The 14,470-nt window shown below is 36.2% G+C and overlaps 1 protein-coding gene across 1 annotated transcript in view; it reads right to left on the bottom strand.

Annotated features, from left to right (window-relative positions):
- LOC121740308 (angiotensin-converting enzyme-like) overlaps window positions 1–14,470 on the bottom strand; it is a 254,324-nt gene that overhangs the window by 10,320 nt on the left and 229,534 nt on the right. Inside the window, exon 7 of the mRNA XM_042132979.1 lies at window positions 1,529–1,616. Coding sequence (XP_041988913.1) covers window positions 1,529–1,616 — 88 coding nt within the window. The remainder of the gene's footprint in view (window positions 1–1,528; window positions 1,617–14,470) is intronic.

The following is a 14,470-nucleotide window of genomic DNA, read 5'->3' as shown; positions in this document are numbered from 1 at the left end:
CCTTGAATACTGCGGCAGTAACGACGCGAGTGAGCGTTTACACTTTACACTCAGCCCTCAACTTCGCATGACGAGCCATGACGAGTCGCAGCACGAGTGACTATTTACTATTTACTTTCCTGCCCAACAGGGCTGAATACAGACGCGTGTTACAGTATGTGGTACAAGCGTTGATTTGTATACGAACTATGAGTATAGCCCATAAAGCTAAGTTGCTAATTGCTAATGCTAACTACCATAAATGACTGTACATCACCGTAGTATGTAGCGTGGTAGACAAATTCCGAAATTGAACATGATATATTATTATTTTTTATATTTTAAAGCTTTGGTGATATGATGCATGTCCAGTATCTACCGCCAGTCAAGAGATTTAGCCTCTTGACTGGCGGTAGACCTACCTACAATTTACTACATTATATTGTTACAATTTTCGTAAAACCCTGGCAAAGTATTTCCAAATCTAGATATTTTAGTAAGATAATACGAGTATGTAGTATTAATGACAGGAAAAAAAATTGAAACGTAATAAATAGGCTACCAGGTCACTAGGTATTTTCCAGCTGTTAAGTAATAACTTCTGCCATCATAAAAATGTGCAGATTAAGAAACGACGGATTGGACTCAATTCCTTGAATACGGTTTAGTCTTGACTAACTTGGCTTTATGGGATTAGTAATTTTATGATTCACCGGCCTGGAAAACTTGGAAAGTGCTAGGCTAGGACTTTTCCCTAGGTATTTGTTATTACAAGAAATGTGGAGACTCCAATAACGAGGGAATTTATTTTATTGCGTTTTCCTAGACATGAGTCGTTTATTGTAGGTTTATAGGCGTGTTATGCGGCCATTTTTACAATGGTTCGACAATAATCCTGATATGTTTATTGTTTAGGCATATCACTATTGTAAAGTTACAATATTAGGTATGTAGTTTTACCAGCCCTAGTAGACAAGTGGTAAGCGATTATCGTAAATGCTAACAAAATGTATGCGATTTGATATAAGTCATCGCTTCGCTAGCGAATACTAATGTCAAATCCCATACATTTTGTGGCGTTGGCGTTGGCGTTTACGATAGTCGCTTGCCGATTGTCTAGACTCTAGGCAATCTGAATATTTCATAGGCGTTTGGATAACGGAAAATCAGAGAGATCTGAATAAACTCAATTCTCCTATTTTGGAAACATTACGCTATACTTTTGACACAAGCTGGCAATAGAATTAATTGTGATTGTTTATCGTCGTTTCTTCAGATATTTATGATTTCAAATAACTATAATAATCGGTATAACACGATTCACCCGATGCATGACGAGACCAGCCCCCCGATGCACGATCGTCGGAAAGTTCTCACGTGAAAAGTTCTCATATTCTGTCAGGACAGATTAATGACTATTTTGCCAACAGCCTGAGTTTGTTCTTTGTCCCTCAAATCCCAGCCAGTGACTCAAAAGTATCCCAAACTTGTCCAATATCCTTAAGGCCAGTGTCTATAAAATATTTGTGACTTTTGCACACACACTTACCTCTTAAAGTGCAGTTGATGTTGGTTCCGCAGTCGTAGTCGGTGGAAAACCTTATGCGGTTCAGCGCGGTGTCGGCAAACGTCACCAGCTGTAACAACATTTTGGGGTTAATTATCATAATCAAAGAGAGAAGATGCAATGAAGATGCATGTGATGTTGCGGCTTTTCTGTTGAAAAATCCCTCTGATATTTCAATAAAAAGAACGATGTATGTGTCTTGAAATTGTACTTGTACTATCAGAGAAGTTGATTCCTATGCAAATCGGGGACCTAAGTAGTTTGGTTGCGTTTCGTCAAACCCAGCCGACAGATCACAATTAACATTGAATTGACATATTCGAACAAATAACGTTGGTCTGTCAATTGCATAGGAATCAACTTCCTCGATGGTACAAAATTAATAAGCCAAACAAACAGACACAGCCACAAAACGCTGGAACAGATTATAGGAAATCTTTCCTACAGTTTTCATTCATTTTCACAGACTCGTCGCATACGGCTAACGCCAGTGGCCACCACACGCTATTAGGGCTCTTTTCCTGTCATGCGGATTATCTCCCGCGCGTGGGTTCGGTCCACATGAAAGTTACGCGATTTCACTACTACTTGACTAGTCAAACAATATAAATCCGTGCACCGCGTGGCCGCCGTGCACAGCGTGCGCCGCGGTGGAATCGCGCCTTTACCCGAATCAAGAGACAAGATTTCACAGATGTTTTTCCAGTCATACGGGCAACACGTGCTCAGCCAGGAGCATGTTGTCAGCCGCATGAGGACCACGCCCTTTAGTCAAGACGTTTTCTTTATCGCTTCTAGATAGAATCACCGATCAAAATGTAGCGTTCGATAATAATATGAAATTATACAAAGACTACAGTAGAACTTAGGGTTAGTTCATATTCCAATCGTGTTAGTTTTAATTTTGGCCACACGCCAAAACACTCTAGTGGGTGTGTAGTGTGTACGTCAATTTAAAGTAGTAAGCGGAAACGAGACAATATTTGGCCAGCTTTCAATACTTTAGCTATAGAATTACTTATACGTGGGAGAGCCATGCTTCGGCACGAATGGGCCGGTTCGACCGGAGAAATACCACGTCCTCACAGAAAACCGGCGTGAAACAGCGCTTGCGCTGTGTTTCGCCGAGTGAGTGAGTTTACCGGAGGCCCAATTCCCTTCCCTATCATCCCCAATTACCTTCCCTTCCCATCCCTACCCTCCTCTATTACCCTATTCGCTCTTAAAAGGCCGGCAACGCACCTGCAGCTCTTCTGATGCTGCGAGTGTCCATGGGCAACGGATGTTGCTTTCCATCAGGTGACCCGTTTGCTCGTTTGCCCCCTTATTTCATAAAAAAAAAGAATAGGTCTGTTACTTATTTTAATTTTGTTTGTTATTAGTTATTACTACGAAACTAACTTTTAAACAATTACATCTATAATTATACCGATGAAAATAGGACTAGGAAAAACTATTGAAATTTAATTTTTGTTATTAAACTCCACTAAAATTTTAAGTTTATCTTTAAATATCTTATATCAACTTTCATAGGAGTTAGGTTAGCCTGTACTACTTTGAATTTAACAGATTAAATCGATGGGCAATCATCGACGTTTTTCTTTAAAAAATATCTTATTTTTATAGAGGTAGAAAAAAGATTATGATGACATGAAAAACTACTGGTTCTAACAACATCGAGTACTAAAAAAAGCTTTCAAAAATTCTCATAAGCTTCACACTGGCAAAATCTAAGCGACTCGTAATGTTTTTCTCCAATGCGTATTCATCTTCATCGTTCTAATATTTGTGTACAAAATTGCTATTAAAATAAGAAAGTGTCGATGATGTCGATGATTAATGTTATCACTTATCACATCAGAAATTTGTACTTAATAGAACTACTAGATGACGTCCGCAAATGCGCGGGAACTGTACATTTTTCCGGGATAAAAAGTATCCTATGTGCTTTCCTGGAACACAAAGTATCTTCATACGACGCCGACAACGACGACGATTCATGCAAATCGAGACGCATCCCATGACTGTTGAAAGGTGGGGACGGGGTCCATACAAAATCCCCCATAGGCCTTTCAGCGAAATGGCGTGAAGAGGTAACAGGCAGACACGTCGTACAAAAATGTTACCTCTACGACTTTATTATATACTAACGACTCGCCCCGGCTTCGCACGGGTATAAAATATAATAATAATCTATACATCTATACATATCTATACATCTATACATCTATACATATAAATAAAATTGGAGTGTCTGTTTGTAATATTGAAAGAACCGTTTTTTACTACATGCATATGAATGTATATACGGTACAGACACCAAAACAACATTTTTTACAATTTTTGTCTGTCTGTATGTCTGTCTGTTTGTTCCGGCTAATCTCTGAAATGGCTGGAGCGATTTTGACGGGACTTTTTTTGGCAGATAGCTTATGCAGTAAGGAGTAACTTAGGCTACTTTTTGAACCGAATGTCAAAAAGAAGGAGGATATATTTTACTTTTTTCATATTGGTTCTAGCAGACTATCCATCTTTGTTATTATACTATGTAGTATGTTGATGCGGACGAAGTCGCGGGCAACAGCTAGTAATAAATATAGCCTATGTCACTCACTGAAGTAATGATTAAAATCGATTCAGTAGTTTTTAATTATATTCATTACTACCCGTGGCCCGCATTGGTCGGTACCGCTGCAAAAGCTACGTGATACGTCCCACAATTTTAGAATCTGTATTATTATCTTCGAAAATATTCATTTAAATCATATGCTGTAAAGGGCCTTAAAGATCTATATAATAAATCAATAATGTATTTAATTGAATAAGGATTATTGCCGTTTTGGTTAAAATCGCTTCGAAGAGATAGGTATATCTCTTATGGATATACCTCAATAACATATACCATCGCATAGTTTTCTGTAGACCTTTTCATAGTGTACAATACTTAGTACATTATTTTGATAAATCTCGTAGGGTTTAGCCTGCGTTTGCAATGTAAGCGGAAAAAACCCTCGAAGTGGGTGTCGGGCCACGCGCAATATAGGGTTCCGTAGTACCGCTAGTTTTTTTTTTAATTTTTGTATGGTCAATGAATGTACATTTATAACGTGTTTTACACTACTAACAACATCATATCAGTTACTTTCAAAGGAATTTCAACGAAAAGTTCCTTTATTCTTCGCCGAATACATTTTTTTAGTTGATCGACTATTACTCAATAACTTATGAAGTCTTCTTAGCCGTAAAAGTTTTCCTTTTAAATTCAGCATAATATTTCCTTTTTTTTTATCACATCTCCAGAAGCAACCGTTTAGCTGGTAGAAGGGGGCGGGGGGAGACTGGACTCTAACGATTTTTTCCACTTTAAAACTTAATATTTTACAAACGGATCCTTAAATCGGAAAATGATCTATGAATACTCATAATATTTTTACAAAACCTATCCAACAAGGGGGTGGACGCGAAAAAAAAATTCATCCCCACTTGATGTGTCGGGAGGTACCATAAAAATAAAAAAAGATTTCATGTACCATTTTGTCGACATCATTGATATGTGTATTCATGCCAAATTATAGCTTTGTAGGTAGTATAGTCTCTGAGAAAAACCGCGGACAGACAGACAGACAGACAGTCAGACAGACTGTCTGTCTGTCTGTCTGTCCGCGGTTTTTCTCAGACTATACCGAACCCTAAAAATGTAATTATTTACGACAAAAATAACAGTATTTCTCCACTATTTAATGAATGTTATTATACCTATAACCTTCCTCTTGAATCACTCTATTAAAGAAAACTGCATCAAAATCCGTTGCGTAGTTTTAAATATTAAAGGGAACGAAGGGACATGAGGGAAAAAAATCTACTTTGTTTTATACTATGTAGTGATGTATAGAAAATAGATAAACTCTAAACCATTGACCATTAATAATATTACGCAATATTGGCCAGTAAAATTGATAGTCTATAGGGGCCCGGTAACCTACCGGAAAATGACATAAATAAGGTTTTTTTTTGGTAATCTTTTATATTTATTATTTATGGCATATCCATACTAATATATTATTAATTCGAAAGTGTGTATGCCTGTTTGTCCGTATCTCTGTCTGTCTGTCTGTTACGTCTTCATAATAGATTATGCTTTGGCGAAAAATTCTGCCCTAGTGTGAGTTGAGCCTTTAATATCAATACATCTATTCTATGATCAAGGTCCACATCCCTGTAATACACACGAGACTTGGGATAATTTAGTTTTACAAACACGTGTAAACCTCCCTTAACTAGTTAGTTACACACAGTTTGTCGTTTTATCCCAAAGGACCTTTGTGACCAAGACATAAGGATCACTTCAGGAACTCCGCAATGAGTTGTGGACGAAGTACGAACTGTACGCAGTACAGGGTGTTTTCAAACAAAAATATTATACGGTTAAGAGTCGTCAGTGACTGATTCTCGTTTTGAATTTTTTTGGCTAGACATGTGAGCTTTTTTTGTCTATAATTCCGGCCACTTTATAAACTAGGCTATGGGTTATATTTTTGCTTACGACACTACAAACCAGTGGCGTTTTTGATCGCTAGATCAATATCGGTATAACATAAAGCGTAGTTCATAAATTTGCATTTTATTTGAAGTTAGTAAATACTGTCAACTTGGGGGCCATTTTTACACATTTTAAAGTATATTGACACATAAAAATAAAAATAAAAAAAAATTGTTTTAATTCTGAGTTCAGAAAATCTACGTGATGACCTACCACTGGTCCGGGGCTCTCGCCGGGTTAGTACCCGGCCAACCGGCGTAAGACATACATGAAAATACGTATTCTATGTAAGTTATACAATCTTTGCTTAAACAAAATACATCCTGTATTTCACTTCGACAAATCATAGACAACTTCAACAGTTAACCAATGACGTTAGACCCAAATCAATTACTGTACAAGTGTAAGTTGGCAAATGGATTAACTGGCTACAATCAAACTTGCTCATTGTATTGAAAAGCTCGTTGAAGCTGCAACTATTGCTTCTGGAATGGTGGATACTAATCCTAATTCTGATCTGTAAGTTCAAGTTTCTGAAACTAGTTGCTAAAGCGTAGATTGCCTGGCAAATTATTGTCATTATTGTCTATATTCATGAGTATATTTTCTACACTTAAGTTTTTCGTAATAAAGACTATCGTCCTTTCCGAGGACTAAAAGTATCTGTATTCTAAAGGACATCAGGCAATTTCCATACTATGTTGGTCTAGAAAAAAAATTGCGCGGCCAGACCTAGGATTATTAAAAATAGCTAGGCCAAATTAAGAACTAAAAAATATATATGGACTTAACCCTGTAACTAGTTAATTACTCAGAAAATGCAATTACAGGGTTCAGTCCATTTTTTTAAAGTTCTTAATATGGCCAAGCTATTGGAAATATTCTTAGTTCTGGCCGCGCATTTTTTTCTTTTTTAGACTAGAATGCCTGATGTCCTTTATTAAGCGGTTACAGACAAAAAAAGAAATAGAGAAACACTCTTTCGATTCTTCCACGCTTTGGGATCCTAGTAAAAAGTATGCGCTAGAAAGGTATAAAAGGTTTACTAAGAATACCTTTAAGGTAAGCAAAGAAAAATAAACTTTAAGAAGTTTTTAAAGAAAAATAAAATAAGTTGTAAAGGGGACCATAGCGGAAAAGTCAGAATACAATATCCCGATGAAAATTTCATACAAAACAAGCCAATAAGGAAGTACATTGTAAGCGCTAGGGACCGTCGGCGACCAGCGAAATCCAATTGTGGTGAAACAGCACTCATATAAGATAACGTTTTTGGTGAAAATACAGAAAACTTTGTTTCGTAGTGTTGAGAAACTTGCAACAGATTTTACAAACTCATAGGCTACGTTACAAAACCGCTTTTTATTATAGCTTCAAGTAAGAAATAACTCAACGTTTTTGTGTAATTGTAATGCGTAGTTTTCCAGTAAAAAAAACTATTTTGATCCTTTTTTTTTCTTCTAAAATCCGCCGACCCATAATTGTGTGCGGACCAAGCATTTTCGAAGATGAACCGCGTTAAAAATAAATTTTGATCTCGACTTACTGATGAACATCTCCAGGATTTAATGTCAATAGCTTGCACCAATTTCACTCCAAACATCAGAGATAATTATACTGTACTCAGCATAACATGGCGGTAGCGGTCATTGACTCCCTGTCAAAAACTTGTCATTTCCCATATTATATATAAACCGCGATTGACAATGAAGTGTCAGATGTTGTCAATCGTGGCTTTGTATAGAAAATGACAAGTTTTTGACAGGGAGTCAATGATCGCTACCACCATGTTTCGCCGACAATAGTATAGCTACAAAAATTTACACTTTTCCTTCATTGATATTAAAAAAAATACCTTTTTAAATTCCGTAATTACCTTTGTTTCATTTTTTTTTAATGTATGGAGCGCGAAGGTCATTTCATTTCTTAATATGGACCCCAAGCGAAACTACTTAGTGACCCTAGATCTAGGCTATATACTTATATAGGTTTCATTATCTACCGACGTTGTCGCGTTGGTCTAGCGAACCCATGCCGCCTCTGCTTTGTAGCGTAGAGCAAAATAAAACCATATATATGTCATAAAGTGGCATTTTATATGATTTTTAGTCGGTCGCATTAGCTTGCAGCAAAGATCGGAAAACTATCTTTAGAAAAAAATATGTTGTGGATGTCATTCCAACTTGTAAGTTATCCCGTGTGATTGGACACGAGAAGAGTTTGTAACAACACTTTGTCACGGAAAAAATTCGAGTCAGAGGTGAGATTCTAACGTATTGCTGTTTCAGAAGTCAATTTGTGGAAGTTTCGTCCACAACTTTGATAAGGATATTCTTCACTATGGTCTAAACTCTAACCCCCTTACTAATAAACGTTGTATAAGCTTTGAATAGTTATACAGTGTTTTGTTCCTGTCACACAAGTGACATTTTAAATTGGATTGAAGAAGACAAAACACTGTATAACTATTCAAAGCTTATACAGCGTTTATTAGTAAGGAGGTAAGCAGACAAGGTTAATATTTAGTGCGTCTAGCATGCGTCCAACGAGATATCTCACTCTCGGGTATAGATAAAAACTACTATTCTCATAATGTCAAAATCTCGACAAAACTCGATAAAAATGTGTTGTCATGTTAGGGTTCGCTAACTTTGTCGATAAATCTACACGAGAAAAAACGTATGTCATGTTAGTAGTTATGGTCAATAGAGATGAAGAGACAAACTATCAAACATCGAGAAAACAAGTAGACAAAGTTTTCTCGTTGGCGCCTGCTAGACGCACTGGACAAGTTCATAGAAGGTGTTATTATCATGAAGTCCTTCCGTTCGTAATTTTGGGACAAAAATTTAATTTCTTAACGAAATTGTACTTTTAAATGATTGCATCATCTAAATTTGCAGTTTATAAACAGCACTGCTGGTATTTTGTTTTTTCAAACGTCCATACAAAATATTATATTTCTTCGCTTCATTCTTCGATATATAATTAACCAGTAGTACCTTTGTATATCTGCTTGGCATACGCGTTTTTTTAAAGATTTATGTAGGTAAGTTGAAAAATTACACGCTCGCTAGATCACAGGGCGTTCCGGCGTGCCTCATTCTTTGTTAACGCGAGGCAACGCGAACACGTATACTTAGTAACCATGCCAAAGCGCAGCTGGTTATTATTATTAAGATAATTGAGTCAGTGTTGTAAGTAACTAAAGTCAATGTTATTTTATCGTGTAACAAGAAAATACATGTAAGTACTATATAGTTAAATACTTAAATAAACGGCAGGCACTACCGAGGCCTAGACGAGCCAATTATATTCAATACTAACCGGCTTGTACTGCGACCACGAGTTAATAAACGTACAATGTGATGGGACTACGAGTCTTTAAAATACACAATCTATAATATTATGTATGCTTTATTTGTTTTAAAAATAGAATTATAGAAATATATGTTTGCCGGATTGGGGGAAACAACTGCAGGTGATTACTGCAATTATTTAATTAACCGGCATGTACTGCGACTGTGAGTCAATAAGTACAGTGTGTTTGGACCGCGAGTCCTTTTACACAATCTATATTATTATTTTATATGCATCGGAATTGATTGCGGATCTCTGACGATGTTTTACCTATTCTAAAAATAGAACTATATTATGTTTGTCCGATTGAGGGAAATAGTTGTAAGTTAATTACTGCAAGTGTTTAATTATGTTAAGTTATTTTATAAACCGCCATAATGTGTGGATTGACCGCGAGTCTCTAAACACAATTTATATGCATCGGAATTGACTGCGAGTCTCTGACGATGTTTTATCTGTTCTATAAATAGAACTATACGTTGGCTGGTTTGGGGGTTAACAGGGAGTTATTTTATAAACCGCCATAATGTGTGGATTGACTGCGAGTCTCTAAACACAATCCTTATGCATCGGAATTGACCGCGTGTCTCTGACGATGATTTATCTAAAAATAGAAGTATAATGTGTTGGCTGGTTTGAGGGGATTAACTGCTAGTTAATTACTATTTAAATTTAAAATATATTGATATTTTTTAAATCAACATAATGTACGGATTGACTACGAGTCTCCGACAATGTTTAAAAATAGAAATTAGCAACTACCGCGCGTTTTTCCGCGCTCTTTGTTCTATAAATAGAAAAACATAATAATTATTATTATAATATTAATATTATCTTTGCTGGTTTATAGAGAACAGCTATTTCGAGTTAATAACTAGATTGACTGCGAGTCTCATCAGTTAACAACCAATGCGCGTCCCGCGCGATCCTTTTGTTCTAAATATAGAACTACGATTATAATTTACTATGTCTGCCGATATATAATTTTTATTATTAAATAAATCTTGCATCAATTTTGGGACTCGAGATACACCGCGAGTGTATAACGAAACTTACTTAATAATATCTACGTAACGAGATAGTTACTACCCTCAATATTTTTCGTAACATATTTTATCGACATATAAGTCGATTATAACGAGCTACCCCAATATTTAATTTGGTCCCTTACTAAAAGTGACAGATATAGGTACGGAACAATCAGGTTTCGAATGAACCCGAAGCTTTCCCGAGTACCTGCACCGATAGAACCGGTCCAGATCCGGATAGATCCAGGGTTCTCCTACTGACGTTAGGTGAACCCTCTTTGGATTCGCCAGATTATTGTTTTAAATGACCCTAAAAACGATTAAGATAAGCTATTGCTTATAAAACATTCCTGATAATAAGTATTGTAGATCGATTCCATTTCGATCGATTATTATCATTATAGATTTCACCTGACAAAGTCTCGATATTATCAGACTTATCAACAGTATCTGGCTTATCTCGATATAAATTAGTATCAAACTTATCAGATAATACAATATTATCAGTATAACTTTGTAACGCAAACCTAAAACACTCAAGACTCGATAAATCTTGTCTCAATATCAGACCGAGATTATTATTGTTTCGCTGGATAATTCCAGTATTTGTTCTCAGAGACAATTTAGTACATGCCAATCAATCGGGTACCTTTTGGGCTCTGAAAAACCCTTCCCGCTACCCGTCAAAGAAAGGGGGGAAAGGGGGGGGGGCGATAACCGTAGGCTGGTGCCGCTAGTACTGTACCGCTACAATCAACTTCCTTCGAGTTCGAAGAGTGATGGAGGCGACTAAACGCTCAACACCGCAGCAGTAGTGCTGACAGCTATTTTTATAGATATTTTATAATTATATATTACTATTATAATTATTATTGTGGGCTTTACACAGCTACCCGCAACCCGCGGCCCGCGGGTCGCATGCGGGCCACCGGGACTTTATTTGTAGCCTATTAGAATTTGAAATTCACGCCCACGGGCAAAATATTATACAGTCAAAGCGAAAGTCTTTTTCACTTGTAAGTCGTTATTTTTTAAACCTAAAAATGTTTGTTGCTACCCGCGACACCAAGACCAAAAATGATTGCGGCTCGCAAAAAGGGTTGGGGACCACTAGCTTAATATATTATACATCTTGACATGAATAAATTATTATTAGAATTTAAAACTATATCTTCGTGTACCCTCACCGAAGGTTACCTTATTTCAAAGATTTTCTTTCCCCCAAACAAAGCGGCGGAAAATATTGTATTATATTTTAAATTTACAATTTTTGAATTATTTTAAATTTGAAACCACTTCGTTAGTTTATTTCGAAATGACATGTTTATTTGGAAAATTAACTTTTAAGGCTTTCAAGCCAATACCCAAAAGTGGATATCTATCAAATAGATTTAAGAGCCTACTTCTTGGTTACTTCCTAGTAACTCACTAGTCGATCGAAAGACTTTAAGTTACTGATTATGAGCCTTAAGTCTTAACGTACAGACTATCAGATGCGCAATTTTTTTTTTTTTCACAAAAAATATAAAGAAGGAAACTAGACCAGGCGTAGGCTTTATCACTACTAGACTTACCACGCTTAAACAATATTGACAATGTTCTAGGCGAGAATTCTTCAGCCTCAGGCGCCCTTTTTTTTGTTAACGTTTTATTGTAAATAGTGCCATGGTTGTATTAAATCCACAACAAGTATATTGTAAATATTTAAGTCTTGACGATTATAAATATATATACTAGCTGTCCCGGCAAACGTTGTTTTGCCATTTAAAGTATTTCGCTCATAATACTTTTATTATTTTATTGAAGTGGCTAAATAAGTATGTCACCATGGCAAAGTCCATGATTGCTATCCCGTCACACAAACAATGGTCGCCGGCAGTTTCGAGTTGTAATAATTTACTATTATTTATTCAACAAATGAATACACTTATAAAGATAAAAGAGTAGATGTTGTCTGATTCTCAACCCTAGCTCGCTAAGATTTACGAAAATCGGTCGAGCCGTTTCAGAGGAGTTCAAATACGCACACCGTGACACGAGAATTTTATATATTAGATATATTATGTAATAGTATATGCCTATTAAAAACGGAATAATATAGAACAGTTAAATCAGTGTACTATTCGTGAGCTAACTCAACTGATAGGTGTTTTGACACCTTCATATCCTGATTTCTGACTCCCGCCGCGGAATGCAACTGGTTTTCAGCGATTAAAATATTTAATACTAAATAAAATATGCAATGATAAATACGATAACAGAATCACACTTATTCTTGAATAATTGTTAAAACATTTAGCCTGGTGGACCGAGAACACAATATTCTCGACTTTCAATCATATTAATATGCATTACATTATATGCATACATTATCGACGACCTCAGAGCCGGACCCAGCTAAAGCAGTAACCTTAAAATTTATTCTAAAATATTTTACTTTGAATTAGATTTTAGATATTTATACTCTGTCCAATCTTATTAGTTAATAGAAATGTTACAGAGATCTTCGTCCGCTCCATCGGAACCTTAGCCAAACAATTTGACATATAATATCTTCTACAGCCTGTGCACTGTCATTGTTTATTAACAATGTTGACATTATTGGTTGGTTACATTGACTCAGATGAATGTGTGAAGACTGAAGCGTCTTTCGAAATAAGCTTTCCGGTAAAAATATTTGTATAATAAATACATACTTGAGGCGTATAGTACCCGCAATCCACTTACAAATTATTATTATTTTTTTCTTGCACTTTGTACCTACTGAATACGGGTCATTACTCATTGACTTAAAACTTTCTGCCTAATAAAACTCGGCATAATAAAAAATTACGGTTTTAAATATCGGTATCGAAAATCATATTACAAAGACATCAACTCCCGGGCGTGATCGGATCGGTGATGATATTAAATTATGTAATTCCTTTTTATTAAAAAAGTTTCAAGTTATATTTAAGTTATTACGCCGTGCGATGGTTATTCAAGATTATATTAAATAGGATAATGGTACAGAACGGGTTATTATTGCTAACGTTTAACGCTCCGCATAGAACAGCCAACTCCCAGTCGGTTAGTCGCTGGATAAAGCAGGTGCTGTGCGAGAGCGGGGCAGCGTTGACACGAGCGTCGATACGAGCATCGACATGAGCGCCGACACGAGCGTCGACACGGGGACTGAAACTGGACACGATCAGTAAGACGACAGTCGACAGGCAGGACTAGCGACTACAATATTTTCGATATTTTCCTTAGCCATCATTTTATCGACGAACAAAGTTTCGCTGAATCAGTTATATTATAATATTATGTATAATCATTAATCACCATGATCCCAGTGTGTTATCATTTGAATCACAAACCATAGAGGTTTCTTACGTTTCGTTTCTACTGACTGTTATTATTATTAAATTCTTTCTCGAATATAATGATTACTATTCATAATAAATAAGTATTGTTTTTCGTAAAAAAAAAAAAAAAAAAAAATCTTTCTTTCGTTACTCTGAAAATCTACTGGTTAATTATATATCGAAGAATGAAGCGAAGAAATATAATAAATGATCAAACGAACTTACCAAGTGAAGTTCGATCATTATTATATGAGTCGCTTCATTCGAAGATATAATCTCCCTCCCACCCAGTCTGCACGAAACTATGTTTGCTGCAGTACCCAAAGAAAGAAAGAAAGATTTTTGCATTACTTCTCTCTAAACATAATGAGGCACGCCGGAACGCCCTGTGATCTAGCGAGCGTGTAATTTTTCAACTTACCTACATAAATCTTTAAAAAAACGCGTATGCCAAGCAGATATACAAAGGTACTACTGGTTAATTATATATCTTCGAATGAAGCGACTCATATAATAATGATCGAACTTCACTTGGTAAGTTCGTTTGATCATTTATTATACATGCGAAAGTGTCGGTATGTTTACCTCTTCACGCCAAAACCGCTGAACCGCTTTTGCTGAAATTTGGTAATGTCGAGGTCCCGGGAAA

This window comes from Aricia agestis, chromosome 3, assembly GCF_905147365.1.
Source record: "Aricia agestis chromosome 3, ilAriAges1.1, whole genome shotgun sequence".
NCBI classification, from domain to species: Eukaryota; Metazoa; Arthropoda; class Insecta; order Lepidoptera; family Lycaenidae; genus Aricia; species Aricia agestis.
This window is presented reverse-complemented; position numbering and strand designations above follow the sequence as displayed.